At 52.3% G+C, this 16,408-nt stretch overlaps 1 protein-coding gene across 1 annotated transcript in view; it reads left to right on the top strand.

The window, feature by feature from the left end:
- Positions 1 to 288: 288 nt before the first annotated feature.
- LOC143692452 (uncharacterized) overlaps positions 289 to 16,408 on the top strand; it is a 358,232-nt gene continuing 342,112 nt past the window's right edge. The window contains 1 exon segment of the mRNA XM_077172684.1: positions 289 to 961. Within this exon segment, the coding sequence (XP_077028799.1) occupies positions 289 to 961 (673 nt within the window).

Genomic DNA, 16,408 nt, shown 5'->3' with positions numbered 1-16,408 from the left:
GATTTCCCATTCCCAAACCTTGACTGGATGGAGGAGGAGGCTGCGAGAAACAGAAGGGAGCCATGGGATACCCAGGCAGGTGAGGAGGATGTCAGTGCCCCTTTCCCCCTCTCTCCTGCTCCATCTCCCAGCCCAGCACGGCCCCCGGCTGCAGGACAACCCTGCTGCCAACCCCGTCCTGCTGGGGATGCACTGGGGGGATCTCCTTCCCCTTCCCTGTGGCATGGAGACAAATCCCATCCTCTCCTTGTCCTTCCTCCCCCAGGGAAGGAGCTGAGGATGGAGACCATGGAGGAAAAATCTCCATGGCAGACCCTTGTGGAAGTGGCAGTTTTGAGTGACTCCACAGTGCAGAATTCCAATGGGGAGGAAAATCCCCACAAATCCCCCATGAGAATGGGCTCCGAACTCAGCCCAGTGTGCTCTGAAGAGGAAAGACCCACCCTGAGCCAGGAAGGTGGACAGAGCTTCAGCCAGAGCTCAGAGCTGGTGGTCCTGGAGCAGCTTCATGATGGGGAGAAGCCCCACAAGTGCTTGGAGTGTGGCAAGAGCTTCAGCAAGAGTAACCACCTGATCCGCCACCGGATGATCCACACCGGGGAATGGCCCTACAAGTGTGGGGAGTGTGGGAAGGGCTTCAGCTGCAGCTCTGCCCTCATCATCCACCAATGCATCCACACTGGAGAGAGGCCCTACGAGTGTCCCCAGTGTCAGAAGAGGTTTAGGACCAGCTCCAATCTCTACAAGCACAAGCGAATTCACTCAGAGGAGAGGCCCTTCCTCTGCCCTGACTGTGGGAAGGGCTTCAAGCGCAACTCCCTCCTCATCAGGCACCAGCGCATCCACACTGGGGAGAGGGCCTACGCGTGCCCTACATGTGGGAAGAGATTCCAGACCAGCTCCAATCTCTACCTGCATGAGCGCATTCACATGGATGAGAGGCCCTTCCGCTGCTCTGATTGTGGGAAGGACTTCAAGAAAAAATTCACCCTCATCAGGCACCAGCGCATCCATATTGGGGAGAGGCCCGATGAGTTCTCCACATCATGGGAAGAGCTCGTGCATGAGCTTTCACTTGATCAGACACCAATGGAGTCGCCAGTAAGGGAAGTTCTGCGAGTGCCCCAGCTGCAGGAAGAGCTTCATGCACCACTCCAGCTTCTTTCCCCATTGGGGGTCCCATGTTGGGAAGAGCCCTGGGGATCCATTTTCCCTGTGATCCACGGTAGGAAGACACCAGTCCCTTTTCCTGCCCCTGCCAATGACCTGATGTGGGATGGAAGAACATGCGGGTCTGGCTATGGCTGTGACATTGCATTCACTCCCACCTCAGGTCATTGCCAGTGGCAGGAAAGGGACTCTCTCTCTCTCTCCCTCCTGACAAAACGGGTGCCCTTTCCAGGCAGGGGAAAATTGTAGCCGGGAAGAGACAGTCAGTTGTGTTGTAGTTTTCCCTTTTTCTTGTCACTTGTGTTATCAGTATTGTTTCTGCTCCTTTTTGTTCCGTATCCCGTTGCTGTTCCCAATAAATTGTTCTTATCCCAGCCCAGGATCTTTGCCTTTTGTGCTTTCCATGGGAGGCGGGAGGGCAGCGAGGGCAGTGCAGTTTTAGCGGGAGCAGGAAATTGGGGAATCCCATTGCTGAAGCGCGGCCCGTGGAAACCGAGCATCCCAGCTGGTGCCAGCCCTGGTGGCCATGGCAGCAGCCTTGGGAGCGGGTCCCTGGCTGGGGCTGTGGGAACCTCTTCCCTCTGGTGCCCAGGGACAGGAGTGGAGGGAGCGGCTGCAGCTGAGTCGGGGCAGGCTCAGGTTGGATGTCAGGAAAAGGTTTTTGGCCAGAGGCTGCTGGGGCCCTGGCCAGGCTCCCCAGGGCAGGGTCCCAGCTCCAGGGCTCTCTGAGCTGCAGCAGCGTTTGGCCAGCGCTGCCAGGCCCAGGCTGGCATTGTTGGGGTGTCCTGTGCAGGGCCAGCAGTTGCACTGGTGGATCCTGATGGGTCCCTCCCAGCTCAGCCAATTCTGTGCTTCTGGCATCCCATCAGCCTGGGGATGGGGGGCTGCCAATGGTTGCCATGGCAACGGGCTCTGGCTGCAGGCCTGAGCTGGTGTCCATGGCAACCAGCCCTGGCATGGGGTCTCCATGGAGCTGCCAAGGGACTGAGCATAGCAACAGGGGGATGGGGATGGTTGCCATGGAAACTGACCATAGCAACAGGGGGCTGGTGATGGTTGCCATGGAAACTGACCATAGCAACAGGGGGCTGGGGATGGTTGCCTGCTAAGGATCAGATTTGTCACAGGCCCTCAGAGGGGTTCCATGGGGACTTTCCAGGAGCTGGAATGTCACATGCAGAGACGGGGGCTCCATGGAGACCTCCCAGGGCTTTCTGGGGATGGTAAAGAGCCCTGTGGTCAGAGGCAGTCACAGCCATTCCATGGTGACATCCCAGGAGTGCCCAGGCTGCCAAAGAGCCGGGATGGCCCAGACACTCACAGGGGTTCCTGTCATGGGCACAGTGGGAGCTTCCGGCCAAGTTTATTAGAGAAGCTCCTTTTGGGTCACAAAATACAGAAACGATCCCCAATAGCCCCCATAGATCCGCAAATGTCACTGTGGAATCAGTGTTCCATGCTTTCTTTCCAATGGAAAACAACCATCCTTCTCTTCCAGGTGTCAATGTCTGAAATTGGGATTCCACCTCTAAAATTCTGGATATGCAAGGGTTGCTCCCAGGCACAATCTGCAAGTACCATCAAGCCTGGCTGCCCTTGGCCTCTGGTGGCTGCCCCTGCAACACTGGGGCTCGGTTCTTCCCTTCCCATGGAGATCACTGGGACACTGTGGGGACCCCATGGAACCAAGGGGATCATTGTGGCACCACTGGAGCCCATGGAACCAAGGGGCCATGGTGACCCAGCGGGGCTTCATGGAACCCAGAGACCATTATGGCTCTGTGGGGCCTGATGGAACCATGGAGACCATTGGGACTCGTCAGGGCCTGGTGTCACCAAGGGGGCATTATGACTCCTCAGGGCCTCAGGGAAGCAAGGGACCATTGGGACACTGTGGGGCCCCATGGAACTGAGGGAACATGGAACAGTCTGGCTGGTTTGGCCTCCCAGGGGCCACCTGAAAGGTCTGGCTGATGTCAAGGGCTGCCTCTCATCAGCTCCTGGAGCACTGGGGCTCCATGCTCTCCTTGCTATGGAAAGAACCATTTGGCTTTTCAGATGCTGTAAGAGATGGTCTGAAGTTTCCCTCATTTGCCTCATGACTGTCCCAAGGACAGAGACCAGGACCCTGAGGACCCTGACTGGAGCTCTGGCCTGGCTGCGGTGGATGCTCACCAAGGGATTGTTTGCAGGAGTGTTTGCAGTGCTGCCATGGTCGCTGCTTTGAGCAGGGGGCTGGCAAAGGAGCAGCTCGCCCTATATGCTGGCACCTGCTTCATGACAATAGCCCATGAATTTCCCCACCTCTTGGCCAAATGAACTTTCTGGGGTAACTTTGCTGGTCCCCCATGGAAAATTCTTCATCTGCTTCGTGACCACCGTGATGGATGGAGATTGAAGCACCCTCCCAAGGACTGAGACTTAGACCCTTATAACCCTGACACGGGGAGGGGTTGGCCTGATTGAAGTGACATGTTTGCCCAGGTGTGGTCATTGGACCAAGAAAACAATTGCTCTCACTCACTGCTGAGATTGACTTATCCTGTTTTGGAACATGGACTGTCTGTACCCGTTTTCAATAAACTTATTCTTCATTTTCTTTTACCTGTTCCTCCCTCAGCAGAGGACTATAATAGACCCCTGAGTAAACCAAGACTTTGAGATTCTCCCTGACCTGACAAGACAGATCTATTGGCTGGACCACATGAGGATTTAGTCTCTCCGTTTGGTAGCTATATCCACCCCCTCTCTTTCTCTCTCTCTCTGTCCTTTATATCCTTTCTAAATCCCTCTACTGCATTTGCTGTGGGCACTCAATAAAAGGTGCATGTATTTGATTAATACTGAAATCCCCTTCGTGTTGTCTTTTGCACTCCGAGATCAGTTAACGAACCATCACGACCCCCACTTGTATGAGCAGATTGTGACAGATGCCCATTGCCAAACTTGGTACTCTCCCTAAACAATTTCCTTAATGCAATGGTATCTCCCAGAAAAAAACGTGCCAGCTCTGGCTGGCCTTGGCCTCTGGTGGCCACCTCTCATCTGCCCCTGAAACACTGGGGCTCTGTTCCTTCATTCCTACAGAAAAGAACCAGATTTCATGTCCAAGGGCCATGGACAAAAATTAGCACTTGGCCTCCCAAATTCCATATATCCAAGGATTTCTCCCAGACAAAAGTAGACAGGAGAGACAGGTCAGGCTGGCCCTGTCCTCTGGTGATTTTCTTAGACTCTGAGCTGAATGTTTTCATGTGAAAACACCTTGGAGAGGGCCCAGAGATCTCCTAAGGAGGGGTTTTGAGGCCTCGGGCACATGAGCACTACATATGGACAAAGGAACTCTGTGCTCTGTTCTGTTGTGGTGGTTTTGCATCACAGAAGTGATGTTCTAAGAAAAGCTGCTAGCAGTTTCCTCCATGTCTGACAAAAAACCAATGAGTAATTAGCTTTGAGAATTGACAATCTGTTAAACCACTAAGGAAACTGAACACGCCTCTGTGAAGACACATGTTAAAGATGGGAAAGCCTGGGAGGGTCTCTTTCCCTTCTGGCTGGCACAGAGGTAACAAGGCCAGCCCAGCTCCCCATCTCAGCCAAGGTGGGCCATGTGGGTTCTCTGCTTGCTTTTTCTACTTCTCTTGGGCTTGAGATTGAAGGCACTTGAGATGACAGTACGTGTTCAGACTCAGGTGTTTATTGTTTCTTACCCATGTTACATTCTTAAGGCCGTGAGTTCTGCACTCTTTCATTAGCAGGGTACAAAATGGCTAAGTATCTCTTGTTATAAGGTCTTTTAAGGCTAAACTATCCAATTAAGAAAAGATACCTAAATTATTTTCCCTTTTAACCCAATAATTGATCATTTGAAGCCTGCAATGCAGACTTTTATGTCCAATTACAAAATACCACCCAAACCCATGAAGAAGAAGGAAGAAGAAGGTGAAGAAGAAAGAAGAAGGTAAAGAAGAACAACCCATCTCCACCCTAAAACCTCCATCTGGCTTCATATTTATTATTATCTTCTAAAACACCGAAGTCTTAAGATTTTTCTGTGATATTATACACTTCTAACCAACTACACACCCATAATCCCAATGCTATTGATAAATTTTGGAAGCCTTCTCCACAGCCTCAGGTCAAATGCAGCGTTCTCTTGCAGGTCTGTGCCTTTCAGCAGAGAAAGTTTAAATTTCTCAGCATCCAGGGTTCCAGCAGAGCTGGGCGGCTCCTGCCGTGGGGCCGGGCCCCTTCCCAGGGACCCCGCCAGGCCCCATCGGCTGCCGGGCAGGGCAGGGGAGGCCGCGGGGCCGAGGCCGGGCCGGGCCATGGCTGCAGTTGGGAACATCTGGGCCCTGCTGAGCCCTGCCCCGCCGCCAGCCTGGGCCCAGCCAGGATCCGCCGGGCCCCAGGAGCAGCCCCGGGCCGGGCCGGCTCGGCCAAGATTCTTCCACCCTTGGGCTTCAGCCGCAAGCCCCGGGCAGGGGCAGGAGAAGCCATCGGCCCCGGCCGTGCTGCTGCTGTGCTCTGGCCTGGCTGCTGAGATCCTGGCCCTGCCCCAGCGCGGCCCATCCTGACACAGCCCCAGCGCAGCCGCTGCAGAAACCTCCATCGTAAAACAGCTCCGGCCGCAAGCACCGAGCCCGGCCGGGGTCACGGAACCATCTGCAGGCCCCGGGTGAGATATGAACTCTTTCAGTGCTTCCATCCTCCCTCCAGTGAGAGAAAAGGACAAAGTGCAGGCACACAGAGGAGCAACATGAAGACACCAAGGTCAGTGAAGAGATAGTTGGGTCCCAGATGGGAGGGATGAGGAGATGCCTTGATCTTGGGGCTGAAATCCTCTTGTAAAGCTATGGAGAAGGATGGAATTAATATATCAGACTCTCTTTTTCCCTATATGTAATTGAAAATATGGGTAGATGACTTGTTCAGCAAAAACCTCCATGCTAAAGTAGGCAAATGTTGAAGTAGCTGTGATCCCATGAGAAGTTTAAACAGAGAAAGAGAGAAGAGTGGTGACACCCTGTGGCCTCAGGGAGAGAAGAAGATCTCTGTTCTCAGAGATGAAGATGATTTCAGAAATAGATGAAGCGAATCTTTGCTCTTGAACAGCTCATCTTTAAACTCATACCCCATTAGTTGACATGGCCCATAAAAACAGAAGTGGGAAAAGCTGTGAAAAATGGAAGGGACTTCACAATTGCAGATTTTCTGGGCAGCTGCTCTTTGTGGGAATTGAGAGCCACGAGCGAACTGTTTTCTTATGGAGAAGTCTCCATAGCATGAAAGCGAGACTCCTCTCCCTAAGTGAACTGAAGAAATACTGTTCTAGATGGTGTAAACTGACTGAAACTTTCAGTCTCCTTGCATTTGTCTCCTTGCATTGTCAGTAAGAAAGAAAAGGTTGTAGGGAGAGGAGAAGTGTTCATATTCTTATTACTCTTTCTTCTATTTACTGGTAATAAACTTTTCTATATACCCTTTTAAAATTTTGAGCCTACTTTGCCTTTCTCCTAATCCTATCTCACAGCAGGAAATGAGTAAATATATTCCAGGGAGTGCAATGGTAATTAGCCAACACTGATCCCACTGCACTAATAGATGCATTGGCTGAGAAATCTCAAATTAGCAAACCAAAATCACTCCAGATACATTCCTGATAAACTGCATTAGAGCAGAGGGAAATCAAGGCAGAGCCATGGTTTGTCAGGACTTGCTGCATCCTGATGAGCCCTGTGGTGCATTTGGAGCTGAGCCCTTGAACCTCAGGGCCTGAGAGGAGATTGCACAAACCTTTCCAGGCGTGAAAGTCAGAAGAAAACCCCAAAGTGTCTCAAAGCATGAATGGGTCTCAGTGAGGTCCATCCCCAACACAGGCGCCTCATGGACTCCTTGGAGGAGACAATTGGAGGACAGGATTGACCAAAAACTTCTCAGAGTCTCAGTGTGGAAAGGAAATTCCATACTACCTTAAAAAATTTGAGAAGCTCAAAGCATTACTAAGCCCCACTGAGTGTCAGTACAAAGCTCTCAGGGGACTCATTAAAGCAGATAATTGGAGCCATGACTGCACAAACCTCTCAAAGAATTTGTATCAAAAGGGAAACACCAAGAACCTTAAAATAACTAAAGTACCTTGAAGCATTAATGAGCCCACTGAATGTTGTTACTGATAACGGCTCTCCAGGGACTAATTACAGCAGATAATTGGAGCCTGTAAATGCACAATCTTTCTCATAGAGTCTGTATCAAAAGGGAAAGGGGAAGTAGCTTAAAGAACTTAAGTACCCTGAAGTATTAATGAGTCCCAATCAATGCTGCAACAGGCAGAGAATCTCCAGGGACTAATTACAGCAGATAATTGGAGGCCATGATTGCACAAACCTCTCAGAGACTGCAAGGCAAAAGCCAAAGCCAAAGTCCTTTGAAAAACCTGCAGTCCCTGCAGGGAGCATGAAGGAGCCCCCAGGGCCATTGCTGAGCAAGGCTCCCCAGGGACTCCTTGCAGCAGATCCTTGAGGCCACTGGGATGTGGGCTAGGGGGGGATGCTGAGGGCAGCACAAGGGGCTGACAGTGCCCAGCCTGGCTGGGGCTGTGCCAGGAGGCCCCAGGGCCTCAGGACAAGGTGTCTCCTCCCAGCCCTTGCTGGCACAGACCCTGCTGTGCCCCAGGGCACCAAGACTTGGCTTCTCTTTGTCCCCACCTGTCAACACTGCCTGCAGTTCTCTGCTCTGCCTGGGGCCTGGGGACACTTGCTCAGTCGTGTCCCTCACTGGGACCCATTAAAAGTCCAAGAAATTTTGGAGTTGGATTCTGCCTTGGAGTTCTGCAGAGGTTTCTTCAGCTGCCTCTCAGGGACTGATGTTCAGGGCCTGAGCACAAAGCCCCAGAGGCTGATTAAAGTCCTTGTGCTGTGTCTGTGCTGCTGAGCTGGGCTGGGCTCCTGGCACAGAGGCAGCTCCTGGTCACCAAGAAGAGCTTCAAAAGCACATTTCTCTTGATGAGCAGCTCTTGTGCCAGCCCAGCAGGGCTGGGGCACTGCCTGCAGCCAGCCCGGGCACAGCCCAGAGGCACAGAGAGCTTCAATCAGTCAGGGCTGGGAAGGGGCTGAGAAGTGCCTGGGGCACAATCACTGCCAGCCCTTGGCACAGGAACCTCTGGCTGCAGGACAGTGCAGCTGCAGCTCCTGGAGCCATCTCCTCAAGCTGGAACATGCCAATGCCTGCAGAGCCTGTGAGTACATTCTCTGATTGTCTCTTTTGCAGAGCAGCCAGGGGTGCCCAGGGCTGTCCTGCAGAGCAGGGTCCTGCAGCCCAGGGCGCTGTGCTGGGGCAGGGACTCTGCTGCCTGCCAGGGACAGCTCTCAGCCAGCCCTGGCAGCTGCTCCCAGCGCTGGGGAGAAGCTCTGGGGGGAAGGAGCCACCCTGAGCAGGGCAGGGGCTGCTGCTGAGAGGGGCTGGGTGGGGCAGGGCTGCTCCCAGCTCCAGACCAGCCTGGGCACAGCTCCGGAGGGCACTTCCCAAAGAAGGTAAGCCTGGGATTGCTGGAAAGATCAGGAGCTTTCCTGAGAGTGTTTTCAATTTCCTGCTTGAAGAAGGATGGGAACACTGGGGTGATTACAAAAAGATTTTTTTTTACTTTATACAATTTTCGTATATTTGTAGCTCTATAAATTACTATTACATAATTTTAAATATATATTCCTTTTTTAAGTCTATTAAACTCTTAATGAACTCTATTACTATTATATAAATCTATAACTATAATCCTTTATTAACATTATTATTTTCCCTAACCTTTTTCTTTGATTTTAGAAAAATAAACTGATTGTCTAAATGCATTCCTGAAATACATATAGTATACAAAACATATAGTATCCTGTATAGTTTTATTATCAGGAAGAGGACCTACAAGAAGAACATTTTGTTTTTTGACCAGAATGTGAGCAGTCATAACAAAAAGTGAAGGCAAAGAAGCCCTTGGACCTACTCCAATGGATTGAGCCAGGAATGTGTAACTGGGGTAAGTGAATCTCCTATAGGATGTTCCTGTTCAATATCCTAATTAATCAACCTTAATAAATTGCTGAAATCAGGGGCCGGGTGTGCCCCATCCCCACTGGGACACCTGGAAGCTTCCAATTAATATCTGGTTTTTACTTTACTGTTCTAACACTGTTGCAAGGGGATTTTTTTCTCTTTTGATTTTAAAAAACAAGGGGATGAGAGAAGCAGAACAGGAATTGTAATCCCAGAATGACAGAACATTCTGAGTTGAAAGGGACACAGCAGAATCATCAAAGGAATGTTTGATCTTTTACAGGGACTGCAGAACTGTAAATTAAGTTGATCAGTGTCTCTGCTGGGAGCCTCCCAAAGGGCCCTCAGCCACTCCTCAGCCCTGCACAGCAGCAGCAGCACCTTTGCAGGGCCCAGCAGGGCTCTCCTGAGCTGCCCTTGCCCAGCTGCACACAGAGCCTGCCCCAGCCAGGGCCCTGCACACAGGCAGGTTTCTGTAGGGCCCCAGCCAGGGCACACAGGCTGGGATGGGCTCTGTGAGCGCTGGCAGGGACAAGGCTCCTCTCAGGAGGGAATGTCCAGGCCCAGGGAGATGCTCAGGGAAGCAGAGGGGGCTGAAGAGAGCAGGGCTGGGGCAGGAGGGCACTGTTGGTGTGTGGGAGGTGCCGGGCACAGCTGGGCACGGGAACACTGTCCTGAGTGCCCGGCTGTCTCTGCCCTGCCCTCTCAGGCACAGCACCACAACATCTGCTCTTGGTTCTGCCCTGCCCTGACATTGGCACTGTTATCTGCTGCTCTCAGGGAGGCTCTGGCATCTGCAGCAGCTGAGTCAGGCACTGCCCTTGGCATTCCTGCCAGCCAGGGCTGCCCATGGCAATGGGGTGTCCAAGCTTCCCTGGCACCTGTGGGGCTGTGGGCGAAGCAGTCCATGGCAAAGGGGAATGAGCTGAGCCCCCTCCCTGAGATCCCATCATGGGCACAGCCAGGGATCTCCTTGCTGTGCCCTGCCAAGCTCTGAGCTGCCCTCCTGGGTGCAAATCTGTGCCAGAGCCTCTGGGAGTTCCCTGAATGTCCCACGGGGAAGGGCAGAGCTGCCACAGCTGAGGAAATGCTGCTGGGTTTGCCCAGGGAGCCGTGAGTGTCCTTGGCACAAGGGGGTGCTGAGACCTTGCCCAGAGACCTTGAGAGAGGGTGAGACATTCAGGGATCCCTCTGCTCTGGGCAGGGTCTGGTTTATCCCAGGGTACCCGGGGAGTGTGACTGTGCTCTGATTGCAGCCAAAGGCTTTCCCACAGAAGCTAGAAGGGCGGTGTGTCCCAAAAGTAGGGACAGTCTACAGGGAATGGCCCAGGTTTGACTCCAAGCAGCCTCTCCTGACTTGTCACTGTCATTTCTCCATGAACAGGTGCCCATGTGCAGCCCCAGCAAATGTCCAACAGCAGCTCCATCAGGCACTTCCTGCTGCTGGCATTGGCAGACACACGGCAGCTGCAGCTCCTGCACTTCTGCCTCTTGCTGGGCATCTCCCTGGCTGCCCTCCTGGGCAACGGCCTCATCATCAGCGCCGTAGCCTGCGGCCACCACCTGCACACGCCCATGTTCTTCTTCCTGCTCAACCTGGCCCTCGCTGACCTGGGCTCCATCTGCACCACTGTCCCCAAAGCCATGCACAATTCCCTCTGGGACACCAGGGACATCTCCTACACTGGATGTGCTGCTCAGCTCTTTTTGATTTTCTTCTTCCTGTCAGCAGAGGTTTCTCTCCTGACCATCATGTGCTACGACCGCTACGTGTCCATCTGCAAACCCCTGCACTACGGGACCCTCCTGGGCAGCAGAGCTTGTGCCCACATGGCAGCAGCTGCCTGGGCCAGTGCCTTTCTCAATGCTCTCATGCACACGGCCAATACATTTTCCCTGCCCCTTTGCAAGGGCAATGCTCTGGGCCAGTTCTTCTGTGAAATCCCACAGATCCTCAAGCTCTCTTGCTCACACTCAAACCTCAGGGAACTTGGGCTTCTTGCTGTTAGTTCCTGTTTATCATTTGGCTGTTTTGTGTTCATTGTTTTCTCCTATGTGCAGATCTTCAGGGCTGTGCTGAGGATCCCCTCTGAGCAGGGACGGCACAAAGCCTTTTCCACCTGCCTCCCTCACCTGGCTGTGGTCTCCCTGTTTGTCACCACAGGCATGTTTGCCTACCTGAAGCCCCCCTCCATGTCCTCCCCATCCCTGGATCTGGCCCTGTCAGTTCTGTACTCAGTGGTGCCTCCAGCCCTGAACCCCCTCATCTACAGCCTGAGGAACCAGGAGCTCAAGGCTGCAGTGTGGAGACTGATGACTTGATTGTTTTGGAAACATTGAAGTGCTGGGCAATTTCTGCAAATCACTTGTAATAAAAGTTGTTTTTGATAATTCTTGTTGGTTTCATTTTGGAGGTTCTTTTTCTTTGTTGTACTTTATTAATCTCGTCTGATACTGTTAGATTGGATGTGAACTACACACATGTGATTAGGGTCAAAGAAGAAAATGTTTTTATATTTAATGTTCTCTAGTTTAGATATTTTTAAGAAAACATCATTTTAAGTCATTAATTACATCACAATAACTTATTATATTCATTAGAACAAAGCTATTAGTATCAATATATTTGGCAAAAGTTTTACAGAAAGTTAATAAGCTATGCATACAAATTTACTCTTGCATCTAGTCTACCTAACAAAAATTTACATGTATCTCTTCTAATCTATTTCCATGCTAATGCCTTGTCTTCTTCCTTGCTATGGATACACTCTAAAATCATCAATTGTTATTTCATCTATTAACTCAGCTTTGCTTGTCAGCTAGCTGTCAAGCCCGACTGTATTGTCCACAGAGAAATGTCATTTATTGTGCCATTTCCCCTTTTGTTTCTCTCCACCTTCCCTGTGGCCCCACACTGTGTCAATGAGGGGCTGCACTCTTGGTGCCTTTAAAGGAACTAAAGGTTCTCCTAGCAAAGTTTTCTGAAGTGATCCCCCTTTTGTTGCCTTCTCTGGAGCTGCAGCAGCAATGTCTGTGTGCAGAGCTGGGGCAGATCAGTGCTGGCCCAGCAGCTGTGCCCAGCAGCAGCAGCAGCAGCAGCACTTGGTGTTGCCAGTGCTGCTGCCGTGGCCCTGCCCCGCTGCCCTGGTGGCCCTGGTGTTGCTGCAGGGCCTGAGTGCTCTCGGGGCCGGGCACAGCCCTGGGGGTGGCAGTGCCGGGGCTGCAGCAGGGACAGGCCATGTAATATCAATCACCTTTGATAATTCTTTTGGGTTTGGTTGTGAGTTTGTTCTTTTTTTTCCCATGTTTCAGTTTTTTAATATTGTCCACAAAGAAAAGCCATTGGTTTTGCCATTTATCATTTTGTTTCTCTCCATCTTCCCTGTGGCCACAGATTGTGTCGGTGAGGGGCTGCACTCCATGTGGCTTTCAAGGAACTAAAGGATCTCCCAGCAAAGTTTTTTCCAGAGATGCCCTTGCGTTCCCTTCTCTAGAGCTGCAGCAGCAATGTCTGTGTGCAGAGCTGGGGGCAGACCAGTGCTGGCACAGCAGCTCTGCTTCTGCTGGCCACACCATTCCTGATCTAGGCCAGGAGCCAATGGCCTTCTTGGCCACTTGGGCACACTGCTGCCTCATGTCCAGCCTGCTGTCCATCAGTCCCTGCAGGTCCCTTTCTGCCTGGCTGCTCTCCAGCCACTCTGTCCCCACCTGTAGCACTGGGGCCAAATATCAGGGCCTGGCACTTGGATTTGTTAAACTTCACCTTGTTGGATTCATCCCCTGGATCCAGCCTGTCCAAGTCACTGTGCGGAGCCCTCCGACTCTCCAGCAGATACATCCAGCTTGTTGTCATCTGCAAAGATGTCCTTGGTTCTTTTGGCCCCCTCAGTGTCACAATGGCCTCTTGGTTACACCAGGCCCTGCACTGTCACACTGGTCTCCTTGCTTCCATGGGGCCTCAAAATGTGACAATGTTCTCCTTGGTTCCATGGGGCTTCACAGTGTAACAATGTTCTCATTGGTGCTGCAGTTTCACAGTGGCCCCTTGATTCCATGGGGCCCCAGGGTGTCACAATGGCCCCATGGTTACATGAGGTCCCACACTGTCATCATGGTCTCCTTGGTTTTGCAGTGTCAAAATGGTGAAACCCCTTGGTTACACGAGGCCCTGCAGTGTCACAATGGCCTCTGTGGTTCCACAAGGGCCCAGAGTGTCACGGGGCACTCCCTGGGTCCATTTGGCCCCACAGCACCACAATGGACCCCTGGTTCTGTGGGGCTGCACGGTGTCACCATGGTCCTCTTAGTTCCATGAGGCCCTGCAGTGTCACAATGGCCCCAGAGTGTCCCAATCATCACAGAATGACAGAATCAAATAGGCTGGAAAAGACCTTTGGGATCATCAAGTCCAACCAATGCCCTAATACTGCCTTGTCACCCAGACCATGCCACTGAGTGCCACTGGAGAGGGACAATGACTCTGCCACCTCCCCCCTGGCCAGCCCATTCCAGTTCCCACTCACCCTTTCTGTGAAGAACTCCTTCCTATTGTCCAGCCTGAGCCTACCCTGGTGCAGCTTAAGGCTGGGTCTTCTTGTCCTGCCCTCCAGCAGATCCACACTCACACCCAGCTTGGTGCCATCTGCAGTTTGTGAATGCTGGACTCGATCCCCTCACCCAGACCATCAGTGAAGATATTAAACAGGACTGGGCCCAGCACAGATCCCTGGGGACAGCACCAGTGCCTGGACACCAGCTGGGTGCAGCACCATCCCCACCACTCTCTGGGCCCAGCCTCCAGCCAGCTCTTAAATCTCCCAGCCAGGAGGGAACCTGCCCAAGCCGTGGGCTGCAGCTTTTCCAGGGAATGCTGTCAGAGACAGAGTCAAAGGCTCTGCTGGAGTCCAGGCACACAACATCCACAGCCTTTCCCACATCCACAGGTGGGTCACCTGGGCATAAAAGGAGACCAGGTTGGTCAGGCAGGACCTGCCAGCCCTAAATCCACGCTGGCTGGCTCTGATCCCTGGGCCATCCTGTGGGTGCCCTGTGGTGGCACTCAAGGTGATCTGTTCCATAACCTTGCCGGGCACCCAGGTCAGGCTGACAGGCCTGGAGTTCCCCAGCTCCTCCTTCCAGCCCTTCCTGGGCATGGGCTCACACTGGCACCTCCAGTGCTCTGGGCCCTCCCTGCTGAGCCAGGACTGATGGTAAATGATGGAGAGCAGCTTGGGGAGCTCATCCACAGCTCCCTCATCCCCCTGGGATGGATCCCATCAGATCCCAGAGACATATGTGAGCATCTGAGTGGCTCAGCAAGTCCCCAGCTGCTTCCTCCTGGATTCCAGGGGGCTGTTCTGCTCCCTGTGCCCATCTACCAGCTCAGGAGAACACTTGTCCTGAGGACAACCTGTCCTAATATTGAAAATTGAGACAAACAAGGTGTTAAGTAGCTCAGCCTTTCCCTTATCTTTAGTTACTATATTCTCCACTTTATCCAATAAAGAGTAGAGGTTCTCCTTATCCCACATTTTGCAATTAATTTATTTATAGACACATTTTCTATTATTTTTCACACAAGTGGACAGGTTAAACTCTAATTGAGGTTTCACCTCTTTCCTTTTCTTTCTGCATAACCTAATAACATCCTTAAACACTGCCTACGTTTCCTGACCTTGTGTCCAAAGGTGATGCTCACTCTTCCTTCCCTTGACTTCCCACAAAAGCTCCATGGGCAGCCAGGCCAGTCATTTTCATCACCAGCTCATCTTTTGCCACACTGGGACAGGCTGCTCTTCCCCTTAAGATTACTTTCTTGAAATGTGTCCATCCTTCCTGGACCCCTTTGATTTAAAGGGCTGTTTCTCCTTAAAAATTCAGTACCTGATTTGGTACTCCCCAAATCAGCGTCCTAAACAGGCCAAAGTCTGCCCTTCCTAATTCCAGTGTAGAACTTTTGTTGCTGCCCCTCCTTCTTTCACAAAACATTGAAAACTTGATTATTTCATGGTCACTGTGCCCCAGGCAGCCTCTGAGCCCCACATCTGCCCCCAGCCCTTCTCTGTCTGTGAACAGCAGCAGACAGAGCTTTCCTTGGCAGTGGGAGTGTTACCAAAAATTCAGTGAAAGAGAAAACTCCTTAACCCCACTGTAGCATTAAGAAGCAGCATTCTTTATTCAGCTGGATGCACAGGGGAGAGCTCCTCCCAAAGCTGTGCATGCTGAGTACAGGAAAGTTTCTGTTTATATTCTGCATTTTGCACACATATTCATTGATTGTCCTGGACTAAACATACATATGATAATCATTTCCCCAAAATCATTAACATATTCCCCCTCCCCTTTACCCCTGTGTTCTTCTGTCCTGGGGGTCTCTCTGGTGGTCCCTGGTGGTCGTGGACCCCAATGTTCCAGTGGGCCTGGCTGAGCGGGCAGGACCCTGAGGCTGCTGAACTTCCAGTTCCCCTTCTCACACAATGGGCCTTGTGTGGTTTCCATAGGCCTGGGGTTGTGGAGAACAAGCTCCAGGTGTCAGCTCATCTGGTGTAGGCAATTGATCATCTGGTAACATGAGGTCACAGAGTGGGATATGACATCACAGAGTGGGTTATGTGAGGTCATTGATCAACTATGGCATCATAGACTATCTCTGTGACATCACAGAGCCAGCTCTGTGACCTTAGAGAATGGGCTGTGACATCACAGAGCAGGCTGTGACATCCCAGAGGGGCTGTGTGCCATCCCAGCAGGGCTGTGTCAGGTCACTGGGTTGGTCACTCGGCCCCAGCTCCCCCTCACAGTTTCTCCCAACAAGTCCAATGCTGTCCATGCCCAGCGGGGTCCCTGTCCCCCGGGATCCCCCCGGCCCACCTGGAGCCACAGCCTCCACCAAAGGATGTTCCACAGGATCCACCCCAGAGCCTGACATGGGGACAAGGGGCCAGGGCTGTGTGACCAGGACATCAAGGACGGGGATTATCCAGGTCACTGTGGCCTGGCTTGGGTTGCCCAGGGCAGGAAAGATGTCTGGCAGCTGGAGCAGGGTCTGGGAAGGGCCTCCAAGGTGGGGCTGGAGCCCTTGGGCTGTGAGCAGAGGCTGAGGGAGCTGGGCTTGTCCAGCCCCAAGCAGGGAAGGCTGAGGGGCTCCTCATCCCAGCCTGGCAGTGCCAGCGAGGAGGGGATGGGGAACACAGAG

This window comes from Agelaius phoeniceus (assembly GCF_051311805.1).
Source record: "Agelaius phoeniceus isolate bAgePho1 chromosome W unlocalized genomic scaffold, bAgePho1.hap1 SUPER_W_unloc_1, whole genome shotgun sequence".
Lineage (NCBI taxonomy): Eukaryota > Metazoa > Chordata > Aves > Passeriformes > Icteridae > Agelaius > Agelaius phoeniceus.
Note: the sequence above shows the minus strand (reverse complement) of the source record. Positions and strands in the feature narration are given on the sequence as shown.